Source organism: Pelodiscus sinensis, chromosome 3, assembly GCF_052426305.1.
Source record: "Pelodiscus sinensis isolate ZL-2025 chromosome 3, ASM5242630v1, whole genome shotgun sequence".
Taxonomy (NCBI): Eukaryota; Metazoa; Chordata; order Testudines; family Trionychidae; genus Pelodiscus; species Pelodiscus sinensis.
Window position 1 is genome coordinate 16,506,040 of NC_143054.1, and position 27,996 is coordinate 16,534,035.

The 27,996-nt window shown below is 40.6% G+C and overlaps 1 protein-coding gene across 1 annotated transcript; it reads left to right on the forward strand.

Annotated features, from left to right (window-relative positions):
* The first annotated feature begins 613 nt into the window (after positions 1-613).
* On the forward strand, positions 614-27,684 carry WDCP (WD repeat and coiled coil containing). Its single transcript, XM_006118547.3, has 3 exons — positions 614-2,536; positions 18,865-18,985; positions 26,697-27,684. Exons 1-3 carry the CDS (start codon positions 617-619, stop codon positions 26,861-26,863), a joined length of 2,208 nt encoding a protein of 735 aa, XP_006118609.3. The 5' UTR covers positions 614-616; the 3' UTR covers positions 26,864-27,684.
* Positions 27,685-27,996: the final 312 nt, after the last annotated feature.

The following is a 27,996-nucleotide window of genomic DNA, read 5'->3' on the forward strand; positions in this document are numbered from 1 at the left end:
TACATTACATATAACCATTGAATAGGATTTCTCTCTCCTACTTCCCCTGCTATAGCCCCTCAGGAATCTTTGAAATTGGACTGGAATCTGAGATTGGAATCTGGCCCTTACTCTTTCCTTCAAAGTCTGTAAAGAAATATCAGGCAATTATTTCATACTGTAGCTTACTGCCAAGGCTTAACAGTGTAGAATCTGTTTCCTCCATTCATTGAAGGAGATCTTCGTTCACAGAAGGTCAAGGTATTAGAGTGTTATTTTTAAATATACACCCAGCATCTAAGAGTTAAAAATAGGCTCCTGAGAAAATGTGAGTGAAGCATACAGTAATTAGCTAAACCTTCTTAGACATCACATGACGAGTATAACTCCTCCCAGGAAAAAGCATAGTAAAAGCAGCTTTTCACATGGATTTATACTTAGAAGAGCAGCTGGAGAATCACAGTGTGAAGAAGTTGGCATTTCAAGCTCCTTGCTCATTAGGGAAAAAATCAGCTTGATTCACCTACAGAGAAACAAGTCAATTACGAGGGACTCATTTTCCTTATCAAGATGCTCAAATGAATCCTGTGGATTTTTTATTTTGGCACTATCATCTCTAGGCAGGAAGTTTAAAAAGATGGAACTGGGAAAAGCAAAACTTCTGAGAACTGGCCTTAATGCCTTGTATCAGGCCATACATCCTGTGCATGGGATTGCCTGGACAGATGGGAAGCAAGTAGCACTGACTGCTTTACATTTTTATCATGGAGAACTCAAGTTTGGTGACTCGAGTGTAATTGGTCAGTTTGAACATGTTCGTGGGCTTTGCTGGGGCCCATGTTGTGCTGTAGACACACCAGCTCTGCTTGCTATCCAGCATAAAAAACATGTCACTGTTTGGCAGCTCAGCTGTAATATTTCAGAAAAGAAAAAGCTCCTGGTTTCCCAGACCTGTGAAATTGGTGAGCCGTTTCCAATGCTTCCCCAGGGCTGCGTGTGGCATCCAAAGAAGGATATTTTGGCTGTGCTTACTAAACGCGATGCCTCAGTTTTACATGCTGTTCGTTCTGATCACTCCAGGGTTAAGGCGGATATCAAAAGCAGTGGTCTCATCCATTGTGCTTGCTGGACTAAGGATGGTAATCGCTTAGTGGTTGCTATAGGCAGTGCCCTTCATTCCTACATATGGGATGATGCTCAGAAAACTTTAAATGCTTGCTTCTTTTGCCCAGTTTTTGATGTGGGAGGTTATATCTGTGCTATAGAAGCTACTTTAGATTTCCAAATTGCTGTAGCCACAGAGCTTCCCTTAGATAAGATCTGTGGTTTAAATGCAGGTATTACATTTGATGTTCCATCTGGTACTGAAACAGGTTCTTTAACTTCACAGTCTACTCTGGTGCTTGGGGATGAGGAATATTCCATGGATTTAAGAAGAAAATCGATAGATTCAGAAAAATCAGTGGCTGTTGATTCAGTTGCTTCTTCTTCATCAGGTCCCATGGATTTAACCCATATCCTTGCAAACCATCGGAGATCTGATCCTATTCCTCTCATTCCTCTGAGACGCAAAGACTACGTCCCAGGAAATAATCAAGACTCTTCATACCTGATCTTGGTGACTTTTGAGAGAAAAGTAACCACCACCAGAAAAGTCAGCATCCCAGGCATTCTCGTCCCTGATATAATAGCTTTTGACCCTAGAGCTCAAATTGTGGCAGTAGCCTCCAATACTTGTAACATTGTTTTGGTTTATTCAGTAACCTCTTCCTGCATGCCCAATATTCAACAAATCCAACTGGAGAAAAGTGAAAGACCAAAAGGATTGTGTTTCTTCACAGATAAACTTTTGTTGATTTTGATTGGAAAGCAGAAATTCACTGACCCTTCTCTCATTCCATCTTCAAGTTCAGAAAGATACATTATTCGTTTAATGATCAAAGAATTAATATTTGAAGATTTTTCAGCACCATCTGATGCCAACCAGAATCTACTTTCTAATTTTGAATCCTCTGTGAATACCTTTGGAAAACGGAAGCTCTTTGAAAATCTTGCTATGGAAGACCAACCCTTGAGCAGGGAGCTGTTAATACCAGGTAGCACTATCATTCAATCCCCTACTGGTAGGAGAAGACTCATGGAAGAAGTGAAGAGTCCTAGTTATGAACGAAGCTCATCATCAAGTGTGAGTGACCTTGATGAAAAAAGGGTCTCAGGTGACCCATCCATTGCATTGGAAACATTGGATGCTGAGCCAATTAATCGGTCAGTGGCCCTCTTTGGACTTGGGACACCAACTAAGTTTTCCAACAGACCAGCTTCTCCCAAAGTGCAGCTGGATGTGATTCAAGAAACTTCTATTTCTCATAAAAATAATAACTTGCCAAGTGAAAAAGGAGCAAGTCACATATCCAGGAATCTAGAAAGATTGTGTGGCAGCTTTGCTGAGTTACAGCTGCACCTTTCTGAATTAACAGACTTCACTAGAAATGGAAAGAGGTTATCTCTAGAATACCCATCTTTTCTGGAGCCACCTTTTGTCCACATCACTTACCAGGTAATTTTTTTTATTAATTTAACATTCTTATCAGGTTGCTTTTTAAAAACTCTCTTTTTAAACTTGTTATTTTAAAACAATAGGATGTATTTTAATTTTCACAATCCAAATCGCAGGTTTTATTTGAGTTTGACACTTGATTCAGACTATTGAAACAATTTGTCAATGAAACAACCAACTGCAATTCTGCAACCAGCTGGATGAATTTTATAGGAGATTCTCCATAAGAAATCAAGGCCTTTTCTTCTTTCATTGCTCAGATGTATCTACCACTGAGGCTAATTGTAGTTATGTGCGTATATAAAAAAGGAGCACAGAACATTATCACTGTAAAAAAGGATTTTGTATTAGTTCAGTGTAGAGATGGGGCCACAAACATTCCCACTGAATGTGACACCCATTCCCATCAACAAGTCTGTGAAATTCAGATATGTGTAGAACCACATTTTGTAGCAGAAAGGAGCTCTGATGTGCTGAAACAAGGCTTTGGATCTACACTTTTGCAAAGTTCCAGTAGGAAAGATCTGAATTTCACATCTTAGAATCATAGAATCACCTTGGTCCATCTCTAGTTTAGTTTTTCACTGACAATCTTCACACAGCTGGACAGTTTCACTTTTTTAACAAAAATTTCCATTTTAACATGATTTATTTAAAAAATATATGTGCACCACCTGCTAATTATTTAATTAACTAATAAGTAATATACTAAATCATCATCCTTATCTAGCCCTTATTCAGACAAAACTTCCATTAATTTCAGAGACAGGTTTAACTAAGTAAGGACTTTAATATTTGGCCCATTATTTTTATTATTATTTCAGTGATACCCTTCAGATTAGTATAATTGGAAAATAGAGCATTTATTTGTATATATTGTAGCTTTTGAAAATACTTAGGATCCTTTAGTATGAAAGGCATTATGGAACTATACATTATTAATATTTTATTATTTAGTGGTATTAAAATTATACATCTCTAGATAAAATTTGATTTCACAGTGCTTTCCTGTTACATTAATGAGAACCATGTGCACAACCAAGGAAATAATCTCCCTTTACACATCCTGTAAGGAAATTATTACTGATTCAAACATCAGTCATCACATTTCAGAAATTATTTATTTGCCCGTTTTGGAGTATTCCAGTGTGTTAGCTTAACTATTGTAATGTTATATTCACCAAAAAATAAGCTCCTGTGTCTTACAGTGAAATTGAAGTTCTTTTGGCTTCTGAACATTTAGTATCTCATTGAGTTCCAAGAAGCCCCCTCTTTTAGGTTAGAGTTAGTGGTGCAAATTCTTTACCAAATAGAAATTTAGGCTATGGACTCTAGCATCCGCTTAAGATTTGAATGACAAAATAAATGCTTGATTGAACATACCTGTGCTTGCACAAGTAGTATAAATATGTTAGATTGTTTTTTCATATCCAAGTGAATTTGGTGTTGATAAAACACCATGAGACTAATCTGATTGGAGAATTTCTTTGTGTACAAAAAGAACAGGTTGGTTTCGTAGATCATCCAAAAGACAGCACAATATTAACTTAATTCAGAAAAGTGACATTTAATGAATATTTGCAGTGCTATAGCCATTTTAGTCCCCGGATACAAGAGACACAAAAGTGGGTGAGAATGAGATAATACTTTTTCTCGGAAGTTGGGCTAACAAAAAATAGCACCTCACCTACCTTGTCTCTACCACTGTATGAATAGGTTTCGTCCACATTTAGGTGCCCTTTAAATATTTCCTGTGTAAGTACTGACCTAGTCTAACCCTTTTTAGCATTTGAGGTCCAGCAAGACCACAGTATGAGGCCAAAGATAACAAAAAAAACCAGACTGATGGTAAGTCCAGACAGACAGAGATATATTTTGCCTCATAGGCAGCTAATAATTTTCTCAGAAAATAAATGTTTTGATTGGTTTGGATTCAGGCATCTGAGTCTTGTTCATGCTTCACAGGCTGATTAGCACGCTCTGCGCTCACAGACCATGTCAGCCATGGACTTACAGCCACACTCTGTATTCACAGAGCAAAAGGTTCAGGAAATGGCATTACTGCCTTTTGTATAAAACCTCTCTGTGGCAAACATTCTAAATATAGGTAACACTGCAATACTGTAGTACTGTAGCACAGCATTTATATGTAGGGTCTTCATTGCAAGATCTTTGTACAACACTCACCACAATGTAAGCCATAATGTAGGCCTGAGTGAGCAGTACTGGACAGTACTGTGCTATGAAATACATAAAATAATATCTCCAACATACTATAACCATAGGTCTACTTAAAACATAAAAGTAAGATTTAAATCACAAGGAAAAAACTGCAGTAACTAATGACCAATTATGAATTTTATTATTTGACAATGTTAATATACTCCAAACTTTCAGTATCCCAGAGCTAATATCCTATGTGAACTGGCTCTAGGAAGAGCCATGATCACCAGGGATCCCTGAAATGTGTTTGCCATGAACAAATGCAGAATTTGCATTTTAACAGACACTCTTTAATTTTTACATTTTGTGAAAAAGAAAACCATATACAGTGGAACCCCAATTATCCAAGCTAATTAGGACTGGTGCCTGATTAGATAATTAAAAAAATTAGATTGGGAGGAGGGGAACCTCAGACTGTCATCCCGGGCAGAGGAGCTTTGGTTGCCAATTTAAAATTGTAAATATAACTTATTGTGGGTATCTACTTATAGGGTGGCTAGGAAACTAAAGTTCAGCAATTTCATTTTAATCCCAGAAAAATGTGGATTTTTATGTTTTTTATCACAGAAGTTTTTATTTTTGTGATCCTGCAAAATAGTAGGATCCCTGATGACAACTCATACTTTGGAGCTGTCCCTATTTGGAGCGTGGTTATTAGTAGTGAGTCATAGAGATGATGTAATCATTTGCCTTATTCAGCATAAATGTATGTTTGGAACTATAAAATTTTTATCATAGATGCTGGTAAATGTTAATTTCACTGTACACGTATAGACAAAAATATTACCATTAAAAATAATCAAAATTTACAGAGTAAAAATGCAGCTTGTGAACTTACTAGAGTTTGATTTAAGAATATTTACATTATATATCTTGAGATGCTGTTGACAATTTGTGTTTTAACTTTTCAAATGTCATCATCTACTGTCATTAAATAATTACAGCCTGAGTATCTACTGTCTTCTCGGACCCACATTATGGGAGGGCAAACAGAAAGACTCAGTTAACAGGCTATTATTAAATAAGTAAAAATAGTTGAATTATGTATTATAGATTTGTTTCTGTGAGTGCTTTTTGCAACAAGTTTTTTAATCATTAAGTTTCTCTCTAGAAAATGCAGAGCAATTTAGACTCATTCAGAAACTAATCACAGTACGAAATTGAACCATCAGGTCCATAACTAGCTGATTAACCATTCACAAAGAGGAGTTATTGGTGGTTTACAGTCATGCTGGAAGGGTGTAACGAGTGGGTTCCAGGGGGACCAGTTTTGGGATTGGTTCTGTTCAATATCTTCATCAATTATTTAGATAATGGAATAGAGAGTACACTTATAAAGTTCGTGGCTATTATCCAGCTTCGAGGGATCGCAATTACTTTGGAGGATAGGATTATAATTCAAAATGATCTGGACAAACTGGAGAAATGATCTGAGGTAAATAGGATTAAATTCAGTAAGGAGAAATGCAAAGTACTCCACTTAGGAAGGGAAATTATTGCCTAGAAAGGAGCACTGTGGAAAGAGAACTGGGGGTCATAGTGGACCACAAGGTAACAATGAGTCAACAGTGTGATGCTGTTGCAAAAAAAGCAAACATGATCCTGGGATGCATTAACAGGAGTGTTTTAGCAAAGACATGAGAAGTAAATCTTCCATTCTACTCTGCGCTGATTAGGCCTCAGTTGGAGTATTGTGTTCTGTTCTGGGTGGCACATTTCAGGAGATATGTGGACTAATTGGAAATAGTCCATAAAAGAGCAACAAAAATTATAGAAAACACAATCTATGAAGGAAGACTGAAATAACTGATTTGTTTAGTCTGGAAAAGAGAAGACTGAGAGGGGATATGATAACAGCTTTCAAGTACCTAAAAGGTTGTTACAAGGAGAAGGGAGAAAAATTATTCTCTTTAACCTCTGGTGATAGGACAAGAAGTTTAAATTGCAGCAAGGGAGGCTTACGTTGGACATTAGGAAAAGCTTTCTGTCAGGGTGGTTAAATGTAAGAATTAATTGACATGGGAGGTTTATGGAATCTCCATCACTGGAGATTTTTAAGAGTAGCAGGAGCAACTGCTGAGAAAGGACACAGGGGAGGCACTGGACATGTGACTGCCCCCTCCACTAAGGATGTTAAGAAGCAGATACTATTTGCATCGAGTACAGAATGAGTCAATAAGGATATGTCTACACTAGCTCGTTAGTTCGAGCTAGTTAGGGTAATGAGGGCAAGCGGAGTTGCAAATGAAGCCCGGGATTTAAATATCTCGGGCATCATTTGCATGTTCCCTGGCACCGCCATTTTTAAATCCCCCTTAGTCCGAACTCCGTGCCCGCGGCTACACGCAGCACAGACTAGGTAGTTCGAATTAAAGATCCTAATTCGAACTATCGTTACTCCTCATTCCGCGGGCATGGAGTTCGGACTAAAGGGGATTTAAAAATGGCGGCACCCGAGAACATGCAAATGATGCCCGGGATATTTAAATCCCGAGCTTTATTTGCAACTCCGCTTGCCCTCATTACCCTACCTAGCTCGAACTAATGAGCTAGTGTAGCCCTGCCAAAAGGGACCCCGCTGCAGCTCCGCAGTTTAAATGTGGTAGAAGTCAAGCATGCAGGCAGCCCAGCTTCTATTATATTTAAACTGCAGAGCCATAGCGGGGGTAGGTCCAGGACCCAGAGTGAGCTGGGACTCAGCGGGGGATCTGGCGTGAGCCAGGACTCAGCAGTCCCAGCTCGTGCTGGGTCCCACACCTACCCCCACTGCAGCTCTGCAGTTTAAATGTAGTTGGAGTGAGGTGACTCTTACTACATTTAAAAAGCAGAGGTGCAGCAATCCAATTCCCTGCTGCAGCTCTGCCTTTTAAATGCAGTAAAAGCAGGGCAGGAGGAGGTCCGGGTCCCAGTGTGAGCCGGGATTAAGCAATCCCAGGTTGAGCCAGGCCCTGAACCGCTATGCCTCTGCCTCCCTGTCTCCCTCCCCTGCCTCTTCCCTGTCTCTGCTCTGCCCCAACCCATTCCTGTTCTACTCCTGCCTCTTCCCTGCCCTGCCCTAGCTTTTCCCCCAAGACTCCTCCCCAGGTAACATGGGGACTGGTAGAGATGGGCCTGGTGCTGGCAGTAGAGCTCATGCCCCCCCACACTCACCAACTCAGTGGCGGGGCAAGCAGATCGATGCAGCCCCAATCCACTTTGCTCCCCTGGCTCCCATATGCGTTGCTCTGTTTCCCGTCAGTCAATGCAGAAAACCCCTTTCCCCAAGCAACATGGCCAGGCTTGAGCCACATTACTCTTCTTCCTCCCGGCACTGCTGGTTACTGTGGTGGACCCTGGTCCCTGCTGTGGTGCCAGGCCACCGCTAGTCCCTCAGGTACCTTGCTCCTCCCATCCATGGTAGTTGGGGATGCATGCCCCTACAAGTTGCCCCCAAAGAGCAATTTAGACAAACACCTGTCAGGGGGTGGTCTAGAACTGTGTGTCCACAGAACTATAATGGCTACTGCTATGGTGAACTAGCCACATTCAACTGGCCAAATAGCCACATGTGGCTAGTGGCTAGCGTGTTGGACACCACGGCTCTAGATGGCATGCAGGAGTTGGACTTGATGACTCTCAAGATCCTTCCAGTTCTGTGATTAAGGTGACTGCCATTTATGGAAATCTCACCAATTAATAAGATTCATCAGCTGTAAATCGAAGAACACTTTTTATTATGTCAAACATCTGTATCATTGACTGAGTATATCACAAAATTAAACAATAAAACAAATGTATTCGGGAAGATTAGCCATCATGATGTCCCATTTACCAGTCACTGATAGTGTACAGAATTCAATTGACACTTGAATCCTTCAGACATTGTTCACCAGTGAGAGGGAACCTAAATTTGTGAGTGGCCCTCCTTCATCTCAGCAGAGCCACAAGATTGTCGTAACCAGGACAGTCTCCCGGGTACGGGTAGTTTTGCTAACAGCACTTGCATACCTAGAATTTGCAGGGCATGCCCACTGAACCGTAGTAGCACTTTGATTGAATGCAGAAGGGGTGCATGGCTCTTACCATCAATGTTGTGTGCAATCAGCACACACCTCAATTCACGAGCCCTTGCCTTACGTGTGTGTCACTTTTGTATCATTGGTAGGAAAAAAAAACCCTACATGGATGAAAACCAGCGGAATCTGGCAACTCTGTGCATGAGCAATGGTAAACAAAATATCTTATGGGTCACACATAGAACCCCAATGGACCATATGCAGCCCTTGGGCCCCAGGTTGCCCATCATTGTTGTACACTGACCAGATCAATCAGGGGAGCTGGAACAATTTGTGGGAGAGCTGAGTCACTGAACCAAACTGTAAACCCTGTATATGATGGAAATCACCTTAAGCCAGGGGTGCAGCACCCCTAGCTCTGGCACCTAAGCAATCAATTATTGAATAACGAGAAAAGCAAGATTTTACAGTGAGTTAGAAGTATAAAGGGCATTCTAGGAAGATGGGAACAACGGAAACAAAATCTGGGACACAAACATATATAAAAATGGGTAGGCAAGGGCAGAGCACAGACAGGAGACCAAGGCTAGAGGAGTAAAGTGAATGAACTAAGGACTAGTCTCAGAGGGGGAGCTGTGTTAGTCTGAAACTGAAAAAACGTAAACAACAAATGATCTTGCAGAATCTTACAGACTAGACACAGTGGTCCCCAACCTTTTTGGGTGGCGGGCGCCGTGTGGGGCTGCTGGGCCACCCGGGGCCGGGGCCAGGGCCGGGGCCGGGGCCGGGGCCGGGGCCGGGGCCAGGGCTGCGCATACGCTACACGCCCGGGGGTGGGGCTGTACATGCGCTGTACTCCCGGGGCAGGGGCTGCTCATGCACCACACTCCCGGGGGTGGCGTTAGGCGGGCACACATAAATGCCCTGGTGGGTGCCATGGCACCCACGGGCACCACGTTGGGAACCACTGATACTATCTACATTTTTGTTAGTCTCTGAGCTCAGGAATAAGTATATTAGGCCATACTGACTGGCTGTAGTAAATCAATCTATTTATTGCTAATAAAGCCTCAAGGCTTTTGTACATGACACCTGCATTTCCATCTCCATCAACTCATCCTGACAGAGGTTCAGGTTGGAAAGGTTATGTGAGGTGCTGAATACCATCAATGCCTAATGCAGTCAGTGCATATATCTCCATAGACGAGCTCAGCACCTTGGCATATAGGACACCAAGCTATCTATATTCCTGTCTGGACAGTCAAAGCTGTGCTATACAATAATAATGAATGGATCAGAATCTCAAGGCTCTCTTCTGGGTAAGACGTCCCTCTTTTGCCCCCGTGTTTCTGACTTGGCTATCATTTTCCTTAACTTTGCTTGCAAAGCAAGAAATCTCAGAGTCATCTCTAACCTCCAACATTACTTTATTTTCCACATTTCTCTTGTCTGTATATCTGCTTATCATCAGTTTCAGAACATTATCGGAATTTATCCTTACCATGTCCCCCTTGCTTTTACTTGCATCCTTTCCATACATTAATCAGTGCCTAGCTTGACTACTGCCTTTCCTTTTTTTATGGCTTTCCTAAATCTCTGCTCTCTAAACTTTAGGCTTCCTGACCAGTCTATCACTTCAGGAAGCAGTCAGATCACCTTTATCTTCCATCACTTTCATGGCTTCCTTTCCATTCCTCAATCCAGTTCAAAATGTTCCATCTTCATTACCAAAATGGTTCATGGATTTACTACAACTAAACAAAATGGAGGAAGGTACTAGGCTGTAAGTAGATCAGGGAGAATGAAGCACTTTTTTGTTGTTTGTTTAAAAAAGACATTTTCTGCATTACATAAAGTACTTCTGTAACACACACACCTAGGCTATGTCTGCACTCGCAGCTTCTTGCGCAAGAACATCTTGCGCAAGGGTTCTTGTGCAAGAAGTCTTGCTCAAGAAAACGTCCACACTGCCATGTGCGAGCTGTGCTTTTGCGCAAGAGCTCCCATGGCAGTGTGGACGCTCTCTTGCGCAAAAAAGCTCTGGTGGCCATTTTAGCCATAGGGCTCTCTTGCGCAAGAAATCCTTGCCGAGCGTCCACACTGCCCGCTTGTACAAGAGCTCCTGTGCAAGAGGGCTTACACCTTTTAAAAAAGAGTGTAGCTCTTGCACAAGGAGCCCTCTCTTACCACGCCATACTGTAAATTTCCTTGCACAAGAGAGGGCAGACAGTGTGGACGATCTGCAGATTCTTGTGCAAGAATGGCCATACTTGTGCAGGAAGCCGTGAGTGTAGACATAGCCCTTGTGTGGTTACCATGCGGTGGCACCAAGACCACAGCAACAGTTAAGACCAAAAGACCTCTACAGCATGGGCTGGGAGCCATCTGGCTTTTAGCTCAGAGGTTAAAGGCTCCTATACTCAGCTTCAGCCGTCCCAGGTTCAAATCTACCTGGTGGTGGTTACACTTCCATAGAAACAGATTCTGCCATTTCCTTAGTGATGCTAAGGAGTATGTACACACGAGATGCCTCATGGAACATAAGGGGATCCTTGATGGAACATGGCACTATTGATGGTGAGTGAGAGTATTAGAATCTGATTCATAGATAATAAGCTGGGCTACCCACATCACTAAGGCTGTGTCTAGACTGCAGGGTTTTTTCGAAAAAACTTCACCTGCGTCTAGACTACAGCCGTGTTCTTTCGAAATTAAATCGAAAGAACGCGGCTTTTCTTTCGATGGCGGTACTCCTCTTTTCACGAGGAATAATGCCTTTTTTCGAAAGTGCTCTTTCGAAAAAAGGCGCTATGTAATGCAAACTGTGCTTTTTCGAAAGACCATCCAGACTGCCTGGGTGCTCTCTTTCGAAAAAGCAACTTGCTTTTTCGAAAGTACTGATTGCAGTCTAGATGCTCTTTTTCGAAAGAAGCTTTTTTGAAAGTATCTTTTGAAAAAGCCTCTTTCGAAAGAGGCTTGCAGTCTAGACGTAGCCTAAGTGGACAGGGTATGCTGATATTTGCCACTGTGTCATGAGTAGCTGTACTTAAATTCATAGAGATGATCTTTGTTCCAAGGTGAATGAGGGCAGTACTGGAGAATGTACAAGATTAAAATGAAGCAAAAGGATCAAGAAGAGGAAAGATGGAGTTGAAGATATCGTCAGGCTAACAGATGGGGAGAAAATATGTTGTTTATTTATAGTATAAACTGATTGCATAAACTTGCATCTATCCAAGGGCTTTTGAAAACATATTTGCTTTTTGCTTTAGTAAACAATTTTCCTCCTATAAATATACTGGCTCACATATTACAAATAGATAATATGGACTTGACCTCTGTGGCCTCCCAGCCATGTGCTGGAAAATAATTACTGCTAGTGCATTTCAAACCCTCATCTGGAAACAAATTAGAATCTTCATAGATTTAGCACACCACTCTTCTTCAATTTTCTTACAAGATTTCTTGAGGTTTGATTGTTTTCATGCTTCGATGGCTTGTTGTGTTCTCTCACTTTTGTTTGCACTTTTGAATAATATTATCTTTTGAATAATAAATAACCTTCACTTTTTGAAACAAGAAAGCATTTGAAGTAGTATTTTCCCTCAAGAGCCCATTAGGTTTGGCAAAAAACTCATGAATGGAAGAAACTAATATGACTCAGAAAATAATCTAGTGTGACACGACCATGCCTTGTCACTGAATGGGGGGACAGTAACAAAGAATGATGATTAATGACCGAACTGTAGGACTGGATGAGCCCTTGACAAATCAGCTAGTCCAGACCCCTGTACTCATGGCAGGACCAAGTATAATCTAGTCCGTCCTTAACAGGTGTTTGACTAACCTACTCTTAAAAATCTCCGATGATGGAGATTCCACAACCTCCCCAGGCAATTTATTGCAGTGCATAACCACCCAGACAATGAGGAAGCTTTTCCTAATGGCCAGTTTGTGAATTATCCTTGCTACAATTTAAGAACATTGTTTCTTGTTTTATCATCAGAGATTAAGAATAACATTTTTTCTCACTCATCCTTTTAACAACCTTTTATGTACTTACAAGTACATATCATATCCCCTCTCAGTCTTCTTTTTTTCAGACTAAACAAAACCTGTTTTTTCAATCTTCCCTTATAGGTCATGTTTTCTAGACCTTTAATCAATTTTGTTGCTCTTCTATGGACTTTTTCCATTTTGTCCAAATCTTTCTTGAAATGCAGTGCCCAGAACTGGACACAATACTCCAACTGAGGCCTAATCCTTGTGGAGCAGAACAGAAGAATTACTTTTCATGTCTTGCTTACAACACTCCTGCTAATACATGCCAGAATGATATTCACTTTTTTCTGCCACAGTGACTCATATTTTGCTTATGATCCAGTATAATCCTAGATCCCTTTCTCCAGTACTCCTTCCTAGGCAGTCATTTCCCATTTTATATGGGTGGAACTGACTGTTACTTCTTAATTAGCATTCTTTACATTTGTCTTTACTGAATTTCATTCTATTTATATCAGACTATTTCTCTAGTTTGTCCAGATCATTTTGAATTATAATCCTATGCTCCAAAGCACTTACAACCCCCTCAACTTCGTATCATCTGCAAACTTTATAATTGTACTCTCAATGCCAATATCTAAATCACTGATGAAGATATTGAATAGAACCAGACCTAGAACTGATCCTTGTGGGACCCCACTCTATGCCTTCTAGCTGGACTGTGAACCACTGATAGCTAATCTCTGGGAATGATTTTCCATCCAGTTATGCACCCATTTTTTAGTAGCTATATCTAGGTTGTATTTCTCTAGTTTGTTTGAGATGGCCATGTGAGACAGTATCAAAAACATTACTAAAGTCAAGATATATCAATCTATCAAAGTATGAATGTACTATTTCAACTTGTTCTTATCATTTACATTACAAATTTACCTGTTCTGAAAGGCTCAGTGAAGCAGCCTAAGGACTGCAAAAGAAAAAAATCTTAGCTGCTGGTTTCTGGAAAGCTGCCAAGAAAGGGAGAAGAATAAGGAAGAATAACAATAGCTCTTTAGGGGGCAGGCAATATCAGTTCTGCCAGCTCTTGCCATTGTATTGTGAGTTTTCCACAAAAACTCGCAGTGCGTCCACACCACGTTTTTGTGCAAGTAAATTGAAAGATCAGAGGGGGTTTTACGCAATTGGTAATCCTCATTCTATGAGGAAGAACGCCTTTTTGCACAAGAGCTCTTGTGCAAAAAGGCGTGTGTGGATAGGGAAAAGGGGTTTTTTTGCACAAGAAGATGGAAGAGGAAAAAGCACAGATGCCCTGTTGGCCATTCTGCCCATAGCAATCACTGCTTACTCGCAAGAGAGCATCCAGGCAGTCTGGACGCTCTCTTTCGCAAAAGCGCATCACTTTTTAAATGAGCTTTTGCAGTGTGTTCATTGTGCAACATGTTTTTTCGAAAGATCTCTTGCAACAAAAGCTTCTTGCACAAAAAGCCTGAAGTCTAGATGTAGCCTAAGATATGTGGTTACATGAGCCAGGGGTGCCACTTTGGATTTTGGTCGGGGGGGGCAACTTTAACTGTGATTCCAGTGGTTACTGAGAAATTAGGTGACAGAACATTGTGTCTTACTCCTCAGACATTACAAAAAAAGAATTACAGGAGAACCTCACAATTCATGGAATCACCATTCACAGTTCCACATATTCATAGGCTATGTCTAGACTGGCATGATTTTCCGCAAATGCTTTTAACGGAAAAGTTTTCTGTTAAAAGCATTTGCGGAAAAGAGCGTCTAGATTGGCACGGACGCTTTTCCGCAAAAGCTCTTTTTGCGGAAAAGCGTCCGTGCCAATCTAGATGCGCTTTTGTGCAAAAAAAGCCCCGATCGCCATTTTCGCCATCGGGGCTTTTTTGCGCAAAACAAATCTGAGCTGTCTACACTGGCCCTTTTGCGCAAAAGCTTTTGTGCTAAAGGACTTTTGCCCGAACGGGAGCAGCATAGTATTTCCGCAAGAAGCACTGATTTCTTACATGAGATGGTCAGTGTTCTTGCGGAAATTCAAGCAGCCAGTGTAGACACAGCCATAGAGTCTCCTACCTGGGCATGGGGGAGGGCAGCGGGTGCCAAGAGCTGCAGGAAATTCACTGCAGTTGCCAGGAGCCACAGTGAGTTCCCAGTATTTCCGAGCAGCTGCAGTGAGTTCCCTACCCAGACCTGTGGTGAGTTCCCTGTGGCTCCCACCCCCCACCTCACTGTGGGAGCCATGAGCTGTAGCTTCCACTATTCGTGAATTTCACCATTTGCAATAGATGCAGGAAAGCATCCACCACAAATGGAGAGGGTTTTCTAAAAATAAATATTAGACCTACTCAGCTGTAATAGGAACATTTTCTCACATCTTGTGTCAACCCACTTAAGGGACACTGATTAGGTTCAAAATGTTATGCATAATCTGACTTTGTTACTAATTCTTAAATACAACAATTGAAACCACTGTAGGAAAAAAAATCTAGATTACTGTCTATCACTTTTTTGCAGTTCACTAAGCATGGAACAGGTCATTTACCTTTCGGCAACAATTTTTCAGGGCAAGGCTTTGTGAGTTTACACTTCACCTGCATCAGGTTCTCAGGTGGTGCCCCATTGCTAATAAAATAAATTAGAAACTGACCTTAAAAAGCAATGCAGCTGACACTTTTACAGTATTGCCAACCCCAGCTGTTCAGAAATTATGAGCTTGGTTCTGAAAGCATGAGATCATGTAAAAATAACAGCATGGGTGTTCTTTATATTTGCTTTCAGCTTCTCGTTGAGGTAGAGGTGGAACCACATACATTAAAGGAAGTTGGCTAAAAGAAGCCTTGGCAGATAATATCCACTTGAGTATCTGGATATATTTGTCACTTCTGTGTACATAGCCCTCTTAGTCCTCCAATAGTCCTTGTTTGTTCACAATAATGATATTTACACTGAGAACCACAAGCCCACTAGAGACAGTAATACATTCGAATCAGAGATGCAGCTTTTAGAAACAGACAGTTAAACTTGATGGCGATGGAGGAAGGATGATCTTGGGGTTAATGCACAACAATAGGAGGCTTGGGATCTTGGTTCTTTTCCCTGTACTACCACAAATTACTTGTATGGGCTTCAGTATATCACCTAATTTCTTTGTGCCGTGGTTTCATCTTTTATAAAATGGGAATAATAATCAACTGCCTCTCAAGAATGTTATAAGGTTGCGCAAATTACTGTATGTAAACCATTATGTGGTCCTCAAAGAAAAGGTGCATTATTGTTACTTAAACTAAATGGTAAATTAAAAGAGGCTGAAATAACTTGGAGCAATTAAAAACAGAGGTAGACAGAATTCTGGGCAACAGACACAAAATGTAACAGATTAATTTCTCTTTATAAACAGAAAGGTCTGATCACTGGAGACTAACGTGACACTAATGTTTAAAAGCAATGTAAAGAAAAGAACTGTGAACCTAAAGATCTGAATTTCTGAAGTCTGTACCAGGAAAAAAATATAAAATTATGGGTAAGAATCATCTAAAGGATATTAGACAGGAACAGACTGATCTAAGGCAGTCGCTGTGGCTTTATAAAGGGTAGGTTGTACTATAAAACTTATGACACCATCTATATTTTTTGTTGGTCTCTAAGGTGCTACAGGACTATTTGTTGCTTTTTAAGTTTTTTCTATTACAGACTAACACGGCTACCCCTCTGATAATATAAAATTGTGATTCACTTTTTGAGAGAGGTTAAAATAAGATCTGGCAGTGTTAAGGAAAAAACATAATGCACCAAAATCATCGCTAGTATAACTGTACTAATTACAATCAACTGATTTGTAGTCAATTGAGATGGAGCTGAGATGAATTTGTCACAATCCTTTTTGACTTGACAAAAATAAATTGCTATGAAGAAATGAACCTACACTACATCCATACTCCCTCAAATTCTATGAAGGCTTACCTTTCAGTCAGAATTTTCAACTCAGGTTCATTATTGTTTATAAATTATTGATGCAAGACCAAATCAGACAAAGTTTTGTTGTTTCCACCTGTATCCGGGCAAAATGTGGCAGTGGGTCATATAAGCTCATAAGAAGAAAATCACTTTGCTTTTATGCACAAATATCTGATCCGCATCTGCAAATATCAATTTTTGAGTGCAAATGCAAAGGTCTAATGGGCACTCATTACAATCATTGCTGAAAATTAAGTTCCTTGAACCTTGTGTATAAATTGAACTAAAAAGAAAAGGAGGAACTTGAGGGGAACTAAGATGACCCGGGAGGTCTCAAAAATTATGGCTACAAACAAACGATTACTGAAATTACCAGTGGTTTAATGTCAGAAAGGAAAAGACTGAAAGGAGATTTATGTGAAGCATTTAAAAGTACTCAGATTTACTAATTATTTACTTTATTTGGAGACAAGAATACAGATATCTGTGGGGGGAGGGGTTACAATTTAGAGAGATTTTTACAGTGCCTACCCTATAAGGTCTTATCCTAATAGGATATCTTAGAGCAACCATAAAAATTAAATAAAATTAAGCTACTCGTCTGCATGAATAATTTAAAATAAAATGGGATCATGGTAATTTCACATAAGTTCAGAGGTACTGTGATGGCATTTATAACCCAGTGTGTTTACGTGAAAACCAGGAGGATTTAATGTGCTTTCATGAAAGAAGAGACCACTTGATTTAGGAGGGATGTAAAATGCTGCAAGATAAAGAACACATTGGTGCAGCATAAGATACTGCCTGGTATAGAACACGTGGCTGCAGCAAAACTCTTTGAGATGTGTACAGAGTCAAAAGCAGCATGAGAGCTTGCATTGAACTGAGCACTAAAGGAGATTAGAAGACATTTATTTAAGCCAAAGATTAATTAACATGTGGAACAGCTTACTAAGTACAGAAATAGAAGCTGCAGCTGTGAACTGATTTAAGAAGAAGTTTGCATACTTTGATATTCTTGATGTCAAAAGTGTAAACACTAACTAGAGCAGAACCCAAATTAGATTTAGGGTAGATGGTGTTTTTTCTTTCAGTCCTAAAATGTCACAGAGCTGCAGTTGGCTTCATGTTGAATATACAAAAGGAAAAGTTGGAGGAAGAGGGGATCAACTGCATACTAATTAAATTAGAAGGTTATGTTAAATTGCGAGGAGTTACAAACACAAGTGATGCCAGAGGGAAAAAATTGGTTGTAAAGAAATAGAAAATAAGGGCAGGAAATAAAGTGAGATTCAAAGTAGAGCGTAAATATCTCTGTGGATCTGGACCCAAATATGGGATCATCAGTAGGAACAGAACTTAGTGGCCTCAGTCCTTAGTCCCGCTAAATTCCACTCAGCACAGCACCAAAGAGGACAAGCTTGGCTGTATGCCATCTTTATACACCCCATTCCCTGGTTTGGCTGGTTTGTCTCCCAATACAAGTTAGCCCCCTCCCTCTTTAGAAAGCTATACTAAATTTCCCAAGATTCCTCAGCTGCCTGATTAGGGTAGCTTTACAGTCCCTTTGTTCTGCCAGTGCTGTGCAAATGGGTTGTATTGGGGCTAAATGTGTGACCAAAGAACCTCTGTTTGATAAACACACATCTGTACAACTGGAATTAAGGTGACTGCTTATTAGTTGTAGTAGCATTAGGCTTTTAAGCACAAACTTGCCACGCTCAACCAGCCAAACAGCCACAAGTGGTTAGCATGTTGGACACCATGGCTCTAGTAGATGATGTGATCATATTCACTTAAACTGGACTGATATTCACTCAGAAAAAAACAATAGACTTACATTACATTTGCAAGTCAATATGGCATCAAAAAAGCTGGAGCAGTTTTGAACTGTGCATGCAGACATGACTCTAAGAAGCTGGGATCCAAATGAATCCGCTCTTTAATTGGCCCTAGTGAGACAATACCTAGAATATCACAGTTAGATATTGGCACCATAGTACCTGAAATATACAGATACATTGTTGGGAGTAGAGAGAAGACGAAACCCCAAAGTGACAAAGGAGCCTGATTCTTGAGGTACAAGGTGGCTAGTATTCTAACCCAACCTTTTCTTTTACCGGTGTGTATCTGAAGAAGTATTTCTCAAATGGAGCTGTTGCTGAAGAAACAAGAACTGTTCTACTTTGTGACAGCAAGATCCACCTGAATTTAGTCCAGCAGCTTTTTGATCTACCCATTATTGAAATGAAACATGGTATGTTCTGTTTATTTTTGGTGGCCGGGTTACAGACGGTATTTTTAATGTGAAAGCTGTATTTGAAAACATCTATGTGGATTCTGACGTTTTCCCAGCAAGCCCTTGTTTTTCTTGTCTGAAACAAGGCAGAATGTAATAGTCCCAGAAGTAGGGGTGCTGAGTGTGCAGCTGTGCCCCCTAGCTTGAAGTAGTAACAGCAAATACCAAATACAGGGTATCCATCATCAGCATTCTCACTTTAAAAATTGTTCCAGCGCCCATGGCAAAATGTCTCCTGAAATTACTTAAATGTTAGGGATGATTGCACAGCTGTCTGTGGCAGAATGCTGGGCAACAGTACCTGAGGCTGTGTCTAGACTGCAGGCTTCTTTCAGAAGAAGCTTTTCCAGAAGAGATCTTCCAAGAAAACTTCTTCCGAAAGAGAGTGTCCACACAGCAAAAGCGCATCGAAAAAGCGATCTGCTTTTTGTCCACAATGAATGGACATTATCTCACATTTAAGCTGAGATTACTATGGACGGCGTGGCCACCAGGGCATTTGTGTTTTTTCCTCTTTCCTCTTCTTTCGAAAGAACTCCGTCTTCCCCGTACATACACGCCTTTTTCCGAAAGAACTCTTTCGGAGAAAGGCTTCTTCCTCGTAGAAAAAGGTTTACCAATATCAGAAAAACCCCTCTGTTCTTTCCGTTTTTTTTTTTTTTTTTTTTTTTTTTTTTGAAAGAACACGATTGCAGTGTGGAGGTGACATTTTTTCAGAAAAACAGCCATTTTTCCGAAAAAAACTGCAGTGTAGACATACCCTGAGCTAGCATTCTGATCACTGACTAAGTAATTACTCCATAGCAGATGTCATTAGAAATAGCTGTGCCTAACTGATAGGTTAGAACAAAGAGACTAATTAGGCAGCGAGGCAGGTGATACAGAAGGAAGTGGAATGGAAGGAAACAGATAATGAGGGAGAGATTGCTCTTCCCTGATTACAGCTGGAGCTGATGACTCCCTCCAGCAGTAAGTGTAAGGCTGTACAAAGTATAAGGGTGGTGGAAACCAGAATTGTAAATAATAAATATTGTAAACTGAATGGCCGTGTCTACACTGGCCAGTTATTCCGGAAAATCAGCCACTTTTCCGGAATAACTTGTCAGCTGTCTACCCTAGCCCCTTGAATTTCCAGAAAAGCACTGACGATCTAATGTAAAATCATCAGTGCTTTTCCGGAAAAACTATGCTGCTCCCGTTCGGGCAAAAGTCCTTTTCCGGAAAACTGTTCCGGAAAAGGGCCAGTGTAGACAGCAGAGATTTCTTTTTTGCAGAAAAGCGCGTCTAGATTGGCACAGACGCTTTTCTGCAAAAAGTGCTTTTCCGGAAAAGCATCCTGCCAATCTAGACGCGCTTTTTCCGAAAATACTTTTAACGGAAAACTTTTCCGTTAAAAGCATTTCCGGAAAATCATGCCAGTATAGACGTAGCCAATGGGGTGTGATACCAGCAAAAATGTCTTTGAGCTATTTGTGGAGTTGAGCAGAGACAAAAGTGATCATATGCCCTGGCCCAAACCAGAGCAATCAGGTAGATTCTCATGTGGAGGGAGACAGAGAAAATAATCAGGACACCAAGCTCTTTGGAAACAAGGATGCTTCCTTTTGGCATCTTTACAGACCCTTTACACTCTTTCACATCTACACTACATTCCTCTTTCGAGAGAGGAATGCAAATGCAGACAAATGAAATTGCAAATGAAGTGCAGATTTGAATTTTCCACGCTTCATTTGCATAATCACGGCTGGACGCTTTTTCGAAATACCCTATTTCGAGATAAAAACGCTGTTTAGACGCGGTTATTTTGAGGAAAAAACCCTTCTTTTGAAATAACTCTTACTCCAGGTTTAAGGGTTATTTCGAAAGAAGGGGTTTTTCTCGAAATAACCACATCTAAACAGCATTTTTTATCTCGAAATAGGAAATTTTGAAAAAGCAGCCAGCCGCGATTATGCAAATGAAGCATGGAAAATTCAAATCCGTGCTTCATTTGCAATTTTGTTTGTCTGCATTTGCATTCCTCTCTCGAAAGAGGAATGCAGTGTAGACATACCCAAACATATCACATATCTGATGCTACAGAGGGAGAAATAATGGCTTCTAGGATATTAAACTTTTGTGTCTGGAAGTTCTCGGGGTTAGTGTTATCTAAACTAAGCACAGGAGAGCAGTGTTCTAATCTGCCGAACTCCTCTCTTTACCTCTCACCAGTGATATATTTGTAAAGATGGAGAGGAGCCAAGAAAATCATCGCCTTGGTCCCAGAACTATCTAATCCTTTGTCAGCTTCTCAGCTACTGCAGGGAATATATTTCTCCCCTGCTCCGATAGGTGCCAAATCTGGGGATGCTGCTGCACATCTTGGTTTAAAGTAGTTTCCATTATATCCAGGATTTAGAGTATGGTTCAGTGGATGTCAGCACCCCTTCCCTTTCCTCTGTAATGGTTTCTGTAGCTTGTCTTAATATATGCTCTACATATTATATTACAAAGATTTGCCTTGGTCTATAGCTGGGATCTCTTTGAGTAGCTTCCCTCCTACCGGGGCACAGAACAGTAACTTCCTACCTCCCCACCCAGCTGCTACCAACAAATAAAAATGTTCAATTAGAGAAGAGTGTAGAAGATGATTTTTCCTGTCCCATGAAAATTAGAAACATTTCTAAAATGCAAAAGTGCAAAATGCAGGAGTGCAAAAGCAATCCTGGCCCCTGCAGCAGAATGGTTAGGGCACTCCGCTGTGATAAGGGAAACTTAGGTTTAAATCCTAGGTTAAAAACCTTAGTTTTTGTGGGTACCCATGAAAGCTCATGATACCATCGACATGTTTTGTTAGTCTTTAAGGTGCTGCTAGACTATTTGTTGGTTTTTAAGTTTTTCCAGTTACAGACAAACTTGGCTACCCCTCTGAAATTCATGTAGGGAGTCAGTTTGTAAAGAGAAAAAGGAATTGTTAATTAAGAATCCCTCTCATGCCATGCAAAATTTGCCAGCTTCAGAGCAGAGGGATTTATGTGATTCATTCATCAATCAATTGAAGAACTTACTAGCGTGAGATTTGTACTCCCCAAGTTTTCCTTTAAATTTGAGATTCAGATGAGCTGCAAAGCTCAAAGTATAATCTGTCAAAATTGCTGAGTTTCACCTAAATGTGCATTGAAACTCTGAGAGACAGTGGATTCAGGGGGCATGAGACAAAGTAATTTCGGGGGCCCCTTCCATAAAAAAAAGTTGCAATACTATAGACTTCAGACATTCTCATTGGGGCCCCTGCGGGGCCCGGGGCCTGGGACAAATTGCCCCACTTGCCCCTCCCCCCGGGCAGCTCTGTTGTGAGTCCAAACATTTTGCATACTTTTGACACAAAACCATGAGATGCACTGGGCACAAGTGACCTGTGTGTGAACCTGAGCAGACTGTACCACAAATGTGGGTGATTTTCAGTTTGCAACAAAATACAAAAAATACACCAAAGAGTTGACAAAAATGTTACTCAGACCCATCCATCCTCTAATGCAGGGAGGGGCAATAATTTTAGAAGGGGGGCCACTTCACAAATTTTTGAAGTGGCCCCAGTGGCCCCAGAAGGGGAGGGGTCTCAGGCAGAAGGGGCGGGGCCATGACACTTCTTTGCTCCTTCACCCACAGACCCTGATTGGCCTGGGGTTGGAAAGCACGTGAAGTCTTTGCCCCTTCCCCCGAGAGGTGCCCCCCTCTACGCACCTGCGCCCCTACTGGCAGGAGACTTCACAATCATCAATCAGAGCCTGGGGCCAGGTGAGTGCGCCAAGTCTCTCGCTCCCTGCTCTCGCCCTGCAAGGGGTGCAATGTGCTTCTGTAACCCACACACCTAAGCTGCGTCTACACTGTAGCCTTCTTCCAGAAAAGCTTACGCAAATGAAGCACGGAGTGGAATATTGTCACGCTGCATTTGCATAATTAATTAGCAGCCATTTTTGCGCAAGAGGCTTTTGCGCAAAAAGGAGCTGTGTAGACGGCTCCTTTTTGCACCAAAACCCCCTCTTGCCCAAGAGCCATTCTTCCTCATTTTTTCAGGAAGAACAGCTCTTGCTCAAGAGGGGGTTTTTTGTGCAAAAAGGAGCCGTCTACACAGTTCTTTTCGGGACAAAAGCCTCTTGCGCAAAAACAGCTGCTAATTAATTATGCAAATGAAGCGCAGTGATATTCCACTCCGCACTTCATTTGCATAAGCTTTTCCGGAAGAAGGCTACAGTATAGGGGTTCATCTAGACTGGCAAGATTTTGCGCAAAAGCAGTTGCTTTTGCACAAAAACTTGGCAGCTGTCTACACTGGCCGCTTGAATTTGCGCAAGAGCACTAACTTTGTAATGTACAAAATCAGTGCTTCTTGCACAAATACTTTCACGCTCCCGCTTGGGAAAAAGCCCTCTTGCGCAAGAATACTTGTGCAAGAGGGCCAGTGTAGACAGGGAAGAACTGTTTTGCACAAAAAAGCCCTGATGGCTAAAATGGCAATCGGGGCTTTCTTGCGCAAAATCGCATCTAGACTGGCCACAGATGCTTTAGTGCAAAAGCACTTTTTGTGCAAAAGCATCCGTGCCAATCTAGACGCGCTTTTGCGGAAATACTTTTAACGGAAAAACTTTCCGCAAAATCATGCCAGTCTAGACACAGCGTAGGTGTAGCCCTAGTGTGGGTCACTGTCCCCCACAGTGGCACATAGACCACAGCAACAGGGGCTGAAAGTCAGCTGGCTTTTAGCTCAAAGGGTAGAGGCTCCTATACTGAGGTTCCAGGTTCAAATCCACCTGCCGGTGGTTACACTTTGGCTTCGTATACACTGCAAGGTTTTTGAGGAAGAAGCCTTTTGCGGAAGAGTTCTTCCGCAAAAATGTCTTGTGCAAAAGCGCGTCCAGACCTCAAAGCACATCGCAAAAGCAATGTGCTTTTGCACAAGAGAGCATCAACACTGCATGGATGCTCTTGCGCAAGAAAGCTCTGATGGCCATTCACCTGTGCTTTTTCCCATAGGGGTTTCTTGCACAAGAAACTCCCTGCGGAGCATGCACACCTGCCTTTCTGCGCAAGAGCTGTAACGCAAAAAGGAGTTATTCCTCGTGGGGAGAGGAGTAACTCTACCAGCAAAAACCTCTGTTCTGTCAATCTTCTTGCGCAAAAACGCGCTTGAGGTATGGCTACTCCACCGGTTTTTGCGCAAAAACAGCTGATTTTGTACAAAAACCTTGTAGTGTAGACGTAGCCTTAGAGCACAGCTGGCAGTTCACTCTAAGTGCTGCACACCCCTTGGTGGGGGAGGAGACTTTGTGCACTCCCCTGTCCCCACGCCTGTTTGGCTTGGGGGCGGGGGAGTGGCAGGGCATCTGTGGGCCACATCAACCTGCTTGGCAGGCCGAATCCAGCCCAGGGAGGCTCTCTTGCCTAACCCTGCTCTAATGCTACATAATTAGATGGACAACTTTGACAACCGTCCTTAGTTTGCAGCAGTAGTTTCCATATTTCTGTTCTTTAGAATGAACATTTAAAAATGCTAATCTGCAACAATGAGCCAAATTCATACCTGATGCAAACCCACTGGAATGAATGGAATTACATGAGGGATGAACTTAGTCTTGCCCTGAATTCTTTAAGACCCGGCACATAATGCCATTACCCTCACTAAATATAGACTGTCAAATACAGCATTGGAAATAGCACATATTTGGCAGTCTCAGTCTTTTGCAGGTCATCTGTGGTAATTATGCAGTGTTAAAAAGTATTTTATCACTACTTTTTGCAGCACTCTGTCACTAACAAACCATTTTGTTGGATATAATATAATGCGAGTATTACTTATTTCAATTGTGATTTTTCAAACTTTCAAAAGAACGGGGATAAAAATTCACAAAATTTAATAAAGCAGGTTGTGTCAGTTTGCATGGCACCATTTCCATTTACAGTCCTCTAGCTTATGGACTCCAATGTCTATCCAGAATTAGAAAGAAGGTTTTCACAGAAAAAGATTAAAGGTTCATGGTTGGTAATGACAATCTTCTTATGATGTTATAGGTGACATGACAACATGAAATAGTGTAGCAGCTTGTGAAAGTGCTTATATAATAGCATAAGGAAAGGAGATTTCCCTTTGTTAAACACATAATATTGCAAGTGGGAAAAAAAAACCAAGCACAGGGTTTTAGGATTCTTACATATCCTTTTTCGATATTTTTTTAAATTTTGCATAGAAAAGTAAAATGTATAAGAATGACCAAAATACACAATAAAACATAGCCCATCTTCCTATATATTAAATGATGTTATTCAAGATCCTTTTATTCCATAATTACAGAACTTAGTAGACATTATCAATAATATGGCATACAGAGGATCCCAGGGTGGTACTGATGTCAGTGAATGCTCTTTCTTCTTAAATGTCCACCTGAATATAACAAAGGATATACAGATTGTTATATATGTATAGGTTATGTCCCAGGATAACCTATTAGGTAGCCCATTTGGGAAAAGGCCCACTAGAAGTAAATATACATAATAAATATTGCTTTATTTTAAAGGGTGACTTACAAAATAAAGAAAATGGTTATGTATTTTTTCTGCTTCTATCTACTGCATGAAGCAAGTCTCAATGGTATTTTTTTATTTCTTTTTTTCCCCCTTTTTCTTTTTCTGCTATTTTTTAAACATTAGAAATTCAGAATTTCTCATGTTTAAAAAAAATAGAAAAAAAAAGTAAAAAAAGTATCATAAATCCAGTAGAAAAATTAGTAGTTTTATTAAATCAGAAATAATTTTATGATCAAACATAATTAATTGAGAGGGAAGTGATTTTTATCCAGTCTGTTTAAAAATCTTGTTCTTGTTATTACCTATTTAATACAAATACCCAAAAAATACTTGGGAGAAAAGACATCCTCGTCAGAGACTCAAAAGCTCAAAATCCACACTTCTGAGACCTCTAACAAGTCATCTCACAAACCCACTAAGAACAAGACTTGACAGTCCTGATATTTCTAAGATAAAAATCAAGCAATAATAAAAACCAGACATACAAAAATGGAATCCTTTTAAGACCTCTTTACATCATAATTAGGAGTGGGGAAGGTACAAATTCATTTTTTAATTTTGCATATCACCTGAATTTACAGCTGCTGACCAGTGCTGGACTGAAAGACCTGGAGATGGAAGTTTCTATGTATTCCCAAAACAAGATAGCATGGAAGTTTCTTAGTACTTTATTTTACATTTTGTCATTCCTTCATTATTTGGGAGGAGGGAATGAACAAATGGCCAACTACAAGTAGGTGGCATTGGAATACAGGTTAGCTGATAAAAAAGTTTTGAGGAAAGTGGGGGTGCTTAAAGGTCATTAACACATACACATGCATATGACATAACATACACATTATGCATTAACAAAAACCGAATTTGTTTTTCACTATTGCTGAGTGGGGTTAGTAAAAAATGCCTGAGTCCTTTGTATAGTTGGGCTTCTATTAATGTTACAATTGAGGAAGCTTCACATAGGGTGGATTGCCAGATATGAATGTTTCTAGTACAAATACAGTTTTAATTAGAAGGAAAAGGAAGGCTAATGTTTTGGATTACATATTTCAAAGTGTATATTGCGTGACATTAGTACATTCGGTTTCTTTAATGCTCACTTTCTTTATAGGTTCCTCTTGGATTGTTCTCACTGCAGACAGCGAAGGTTTTGTTCCGCTAACGTTCAAAGCAAAGCAAGAGATAATCATAAGGGATGGAAGTGACAGTTCAGAAGTCTGTGGAAGTCACTCCTGCAAAAAAAGCATTACTATGCAACCACCAAGCAGTGTGACATAATTTCTGGCTGAAGAATGTGTATGCCCTTCTATTATGAGACAATAAAAAGACGTTCTGCAGTATCAGAAACTGCATGACTAGAAAACTGTCTCTTATACATTCAATGCACTGAATCTGTAATACATGTGACACAGATTCACTGCAGTTAGATCCTGTCTGGGCATCAGTGGTCCTGTCTGCAGGATCAAATCTAGATTCACGTCTGTTTCATCTGACACTAATAAGGTTTGTGGCAAGATTTGAGCAGTGTGTGGGGAAAGACTCTCTCTCTAGCTGGCACTTTAATTATGTTCAGGAAGTTCTTGGAGAATCAAATTAAAACCATGGGATGACAATAATGGACACATATCAAGAGTGAGTGGAGCAACTCAGCAGTAACAGGTACACATTTTGCACTAAAAGCTGATGTTATTGAAGGATGTTTTCTCAAGTTCAATTCTGTTTATTAACATGCACAGAAAGCAACCTTCCCCCCCACACACTTAGCTAGAGATTGCTGCTCCAATGGATCCTAGGGAAACTTGCAGCATTTTGGAAAATATGTATTTTTATATGAGGAAGCATGGCTGTTTAAAAGAGCTATATCAGGGTCTCATTTGGCATGAGGATTTCTATAGCAGAACCTAGGAAAACGACTATTTAGCATGCAACAAAGAAAACAACTGAGATAAAGCAAGGATAAACAACTTTTGGAGACACTAGGGAATACAGGCATATCCTGGGAGCAGATGGACATTTTCGTGGGAGTGCAAATTATGATGATTTTAAGGATGAGAGAAGGAACAACAAAGAAATTGAATCAACTCTCAGTTTTACCAGAAAGTAGAGGGGATGAAGTGTTAGTCTGTCCTGTGTGTGGACTAGCTGCTTGTCCTACTAGGTATGCACAGACAGAAAGGATGGAGGGAGAGGCTTGCCTGTTTCACACACTGAGTTCAAGGAATTAAGGATGAATTTTATGTAATCCTTTTCCTAGAAGTTTTAGTCCTTAGGTTTGTGGTAAGCATTTATTTTTGTGAATGTTTGTCTTTGTGACTATCTCTGGGAAGTATTTTCCTCTGTACCCTGGGAATCATAATGTTGTTTATGTGGCAAACATATGGTAAAAATCAATATTTTTAAAAACTGCACGT

Bases quoted from the DNA above. Each gene is read 5' to 3' on its own strand.
- WDCP (XM_006118547.3), top strand. From the start codon at position 617: ATGGAACTGGGAAAAGCAAAACTTCTGAGAACTGGCCTTAATGCCTTG. The intron at 2,537-18,864 runs GTAATTTTTTTT...GTGTATCTGAAG, and splicing joins TTGTCCACATCACTTACCAG to AAGTATTTCTCAAATGGAGC. The intron at 18,986-26,696 runs GTATGTTCTGTT...CTTTCTTTATAG, and splicing joins CATTATTGAAATGAAACATG to GTTCCTCTTGGATTGTTCTC.